General features: G+C 35.9%; 1 protein-coding gene across 2 annotated transcripts in view; it reads left to right on the top strand.

The window, feature by feature from the left end:
- Positions 1 to 3,040, top strand: part of Gabra1 (gamma-aminobutyric acid type A receptor alpha1 subunit) — a 61,015-nt gene extending 57,975 nt beyond the window's left edge. For both annotated transcript variants that reach the window (XM_008821675.2, XM_008821676.3), the window contains exon 10: positions 191 to 3,040. In XM_008821675.2, the coding sequence (XP_008819897.1) occupies positions 191 to 502 (312 nt within the window). In that variant the 3' untranslated portion in view covers positions 503 to 3,040. The remainder of the gene's footprint in view (positions 1 to 190) is intronic.
- Positions 3,041 to 4,750: the final 1,710 nt, after the last annotated feature.

Below are 4,750 nucleotides of genomic sequence, written 5' to 3' on the forward strand. Positions count from 1 at the left end.
GAGGGGGGAGGGGGAGTAGGAGGAGAAAGGGAGGGGGAGGGGGGACAAGGAGGGGAGAAGTAGTCACTTTTGGATTTCTAAATGAAACAGATCAGATCTGGGTTCCAAAGGAAAAGCCACTTGGCTCAACAACTTATAATTCTGCCTCTCACAGATTGCTAAATAATTTGCTTTATTTTTCCTTCTCCAGCCAAAGAAAGTGAAGGATCCTCTCATTAAGAAAAACAACACTTATGCTCCAACAGCAACCAGCTACACCCCAAACCTGGCCAGGGGTGACCCTGGTTTAGCTACTATAGCCAAAAGTGCAACCATAGAACCAAAAGAAGTCAAGCCTGAAACAAAACCACCAGAACCCAAGAAAACTTTTAACAGTGTCAGCAAAATTGATCGACTGTCAAGAATAGCCTTCCCACTGCTATTTGGAATCTTTAACTTAGTCTATTGGGCCACATATTTAAACAGAGAGCCTCAGCTAAAAGCTCCCACTCCACATCAATAGGCTCCTTTATTCACATTCTGTTGTTCAGTCGTCTGCACTGAGAATTGCTTTCTGTTCTCAACGCAGTAACTCCTATCTGCTTTCCTGCCTCTGTCTTAAAGAATTTGAAGGTTTCCTTATTTCCATAACTCATATAAGAACAAGAGACCCCTTTCTGACAGTTCAAAGCGGAGCAGACTGTGCAGCTCAGAAACAGGATTCTGAGAGGAAGCCAGGGAGCAAAATGTCAGAAGGAGACAGACAAGAGAGGAGAGGAGGGGGAAGAAGGTCCAAAGCCGTGAGCAAAGGTAGAAAAACAGCTTAAGTATAACCCCCAAGTCATTTGTAGATATATATTTCCAAATATCCTAAAAATGCTGTATATGTCAAAAATATTTTTGTGGGAAGGTGTTTAAAGGGATGAATTACAAATGTTCAATGATTTTTTAAATCTATGTCTCTATTGCACAAATAATGGTGTGTTTACATTTTTCTTCTGCTCTGTGTTTTAAATTGAGTGTAGTTTTAACATTTTGTTTCTCAAACTCAAAAGTCCCCAGGCTTTGTATTTTTAAACATTGCTAATGTATTGTTGTTCAATGTTATTTTAAAATTCATGGAAATTTCATAGGGAAAGGGGCAGCTGCTTACTATAAAACACTCTTAATCCAATGGAAAGGAACCCTTTCAATGGTCTACATCACTGTCATCTGAGTTTTTATCACTAGACTCTATGAAGATCACCCTAACACTGATGTTTACTTGATAAAAGAAAATAAATTACTTAATGGAATAATTTAGAAGCTATCTCCCTTTCCACTCTTATTCCCAGATAGCCTATTCATCCAATAATCACTCTATTCTTTCTATGAAGATGTTTTTAGAAGGGCAAAACTATTTTGCAAGCTCTAGTATTGTTGAATGTATTCTTTTATATAACTACATCAAAAGCTTTAGATTGAAATTTATGACTAGCATACAAAAATAAAATATATAAATTACATATGTAAATATTCAGCATGAGATTGTACATTTTTTACTTTTTTTAAAGTTATGTTCTTAAAATATCATTTAGAAATCACCACTCTCCGCTGTTCCCATGTTGTTAAATGCTATGGAGATACATTTAGAACCTGCATTTAAGAACAGAACAGCCTGTAGGAAACAGATGCCACTTAAAAGATACTGAGTAGAAAGTCCAATTATACTGAGAAAGCTCAGAACCGCTATTGCCCAGTGTTCAATCATAGGTCAGTAGCTCCTGCTCAAGTTCTGCCGTACCACATTTTTCCTATTTTAGGCTATTGTAATAAAGAAAGAATATAGAGAGCACTAGTTCAAGCTAGAAAATCAACTGTATATTATTGCTCTATTTGCTGATACCAACTATTTCAATAAGTGCTGTACTATATATAGCATTCAATATAAAATACAAGGAAGAATGTACAGGAAATAGCTTTTATTGAGTAATATTATTACATTTCATTTATACTGCAGCAATATATTTGTAGGTAAACTATGTAAGGGCTTTAAATAAAAGAGGTCCATTAATATTCCTTATAAAGACTCTAGTCTTTCATTACTGCCCAGATGTTTTAGAGGTAAATATTTATGCAGAGGGTATTTTTGAAGTCTCCTTTTGTCTGATAGCTTTTCACAGATATTTAACTTTAGTCTTCTGAAGTCACAGATCATGATCTAATTACATTTACAAGACTCTGACATAAAGCTTTTAAGGTAATTGCCAAATAAGACAATTAGAATCCATATCTGCGTTTTTAGCAATGTTTTTCTCAAATAGCTGCTATCCAATGATGTGGAAAAATACGTTGCTCATATTTTCCTAAAGAAATAAAAACAAGAACAACAACAACAAAAACAACAACAACAACAAAATCAAACCTCTGGTTGTCATTTTAAATGTGCTTCATTGTTTGATTGGTTCTGCCTAAATTTCTTAAGCTAGGGGAAAAAAAGGCTGAACCAAGGACATTTTACATGTAGATATTATGTATAGAAAATAAAAGAAATTATGGCTCTAACATCTGTGTTGCTGTTTATCGTGTTATTTTTCGACGTTAATGTTTTTTGGGAGCATTTTATCTTTAGAGTCTTCATGGCTAGCTTTTGGTCTGTATTTTTGCTCATTAGATGTGACTATTTCTTACTGGTCTGCAATTACTGCATAGCTGTCATTTCTGAGTTCTTTAGTACATGTGTTCTACTGTGTAAATTGATTGCATACTTATCAAAGACAATATCCTCTGTAGTTTTTCAACAGCGCTTTACTAAACCATGTAATACTAGTTAAGTCTTACTTAAAAATAAAGATACACTCTTATAGAGGATAGTTCCTGTTGACTCCCAGGAATATTTTTAAATGATGACACTGAATGTTTATTGCACCTTAGTGCACTGAAGTGGCAATAACACCTAACCTGAGTCAAGGTCATTTATGGCAGATGCATGTCTCCCTTTACAGTGTTTAGCAAAAGCTCTTAATTTTATGTCATACTGTATTCTATTATAATAATAAAGCTAACATTATTCAATAATAAACTGGAATACTTGACTCTGTTCACACATCATCCATTCCTCCTTTAACACATGTTCAGGTTAGGAGCCCCTACAAGTCCAAGTATAGCAGCCACCTGGGTACTCTGATGAGTTTTGAAGATCTATCAATAATTTGATCCTAAATTATGATTTGCATAAAAATACTTGAGAAATAGAATTTATCAATTGTCTGGTATTTGGTATTGCTAGTACCATGCCAGCATTTGTAAAACCTAAAAAAGGATAGGACCAAAATGCATAAGAGGCAGTAGAGTTTTCACTTAATGTTAATATAGGATATCTGCTGTCTGGTCTATCTCCAGAGAATCTGGTTCTCTTGTTTTAGTTGTCTGAACATTGCAGCCTTAAGAAATCCGTGAGTGACATGTAGATTTAGCAAGAGTTGAGAATCATGATTCTATATTGCTTATATTTAGAAATTTTGTCTCATTTCCTATAATGAAGCAATAACATCAAAGTATTTATTATCATTTGGAAGACAATAAAAAAGTCATTTCCACTGTACAGATAAAGATACACTCAATTTCTATAGATGAGGTACCATGAAACAAAATATGTCAGATGGTGACCACACCAAAAGAAAATAAACTGATTTTTAACACGTGAAACAACTTTTCAAAAATCAGAATATGGAAAATTAACAACTAATAATATGTATTATTTGATCTCAAAGGATAACCACCACATCCACAGATTTCTGGGCTCTCCCAGGAAAGAATTCAGGGGATAGTAGTTATTTGACTATGAAACTGAATCCACATCAAGACAGCATAACCATCGAAGGAATAAAAAAGACAGGCTTGGTGTCACTTCCAATCATCTGTGTCATTCAGTATCATCTGTAAGTTTTCTGCATCTTTATTTATGACTTTCCTTTGGAAATCTTTAAATTAATCCATTTTTTTTTCATACGAGAACCATACCAGAACCAATATCTGACTTCATTATAGCATACCCATGATTGAAAAAAATCAATTCACTTTAGATACTGATTTCTTTATTTATACCACATTTTACCAACACTGACTCAATCTTTTCTCTGTGTTCAGTTCTTTTACAAAGTTAAATGATTTTTACAGGATAAATAATCCATGATATATTTTTCTTAAGTTACAATTCACTCTTGGGAATCTCATGAAGTAAAATTGAATGTGAATTTATGATACTTCCTATGAGAATCATTATTACTGTACAGCTTTAAACCTTTGTACTCGAGGAATGGGATGAGGGAAATTTTCACATGAAATTATTAGCTGTTGCAGGTTTCCTCGTGGGTCCAACCCACGAGGGGCTGCAGGGAACGAGGGTTCTGGCCCAGGTGGGGGTGAGCAGGCGGATTCGGAGTCAGGTGGAAGCAGGCACTAGGGGAGGTGCTGCAGACTCGTTTATTGCTAGGAAGGCAGGCCTTATTTATCTCTCCCCCTGCCCCCAGTGTCCCATAAGCTGGTGTGTCACTCCCTGATAGATCCCCTCATTCAGGCCGCTGGAGTCACCAGTCTCTAGGTCTGGGGGCAGATTAGGTAGGTTCTTTTGTGGAAGTGCGGGCTGCGCTCTCAAGGCGGGAGCTGTGTTCTCTAATGCAGTCTGTGCATAGGCCTGGCACTTTCTCTCCTGCAGTTAGCTAGGTTAGATTTTGTAGGACAAATGCACATTTTTCAATATTTGGGGGTGTGCAGATGGCTTCTGGTAAAA

The sequence above is a fragment of the Nannospalax galili genome, unplaced genomic scaffold, assembly GCF_000622305.1.
Source record: "Nannospalax galili isolate Female #2095 unplaced genomic scaffold, S.galili_v1.0 scaffold667, whole genome shotgun sequence".
NCBI lineage: Eukaryota > Metazoa > Chordata > Mammalia > Rodentia > Spalacidae > Nannospalax > Nannospalax galili.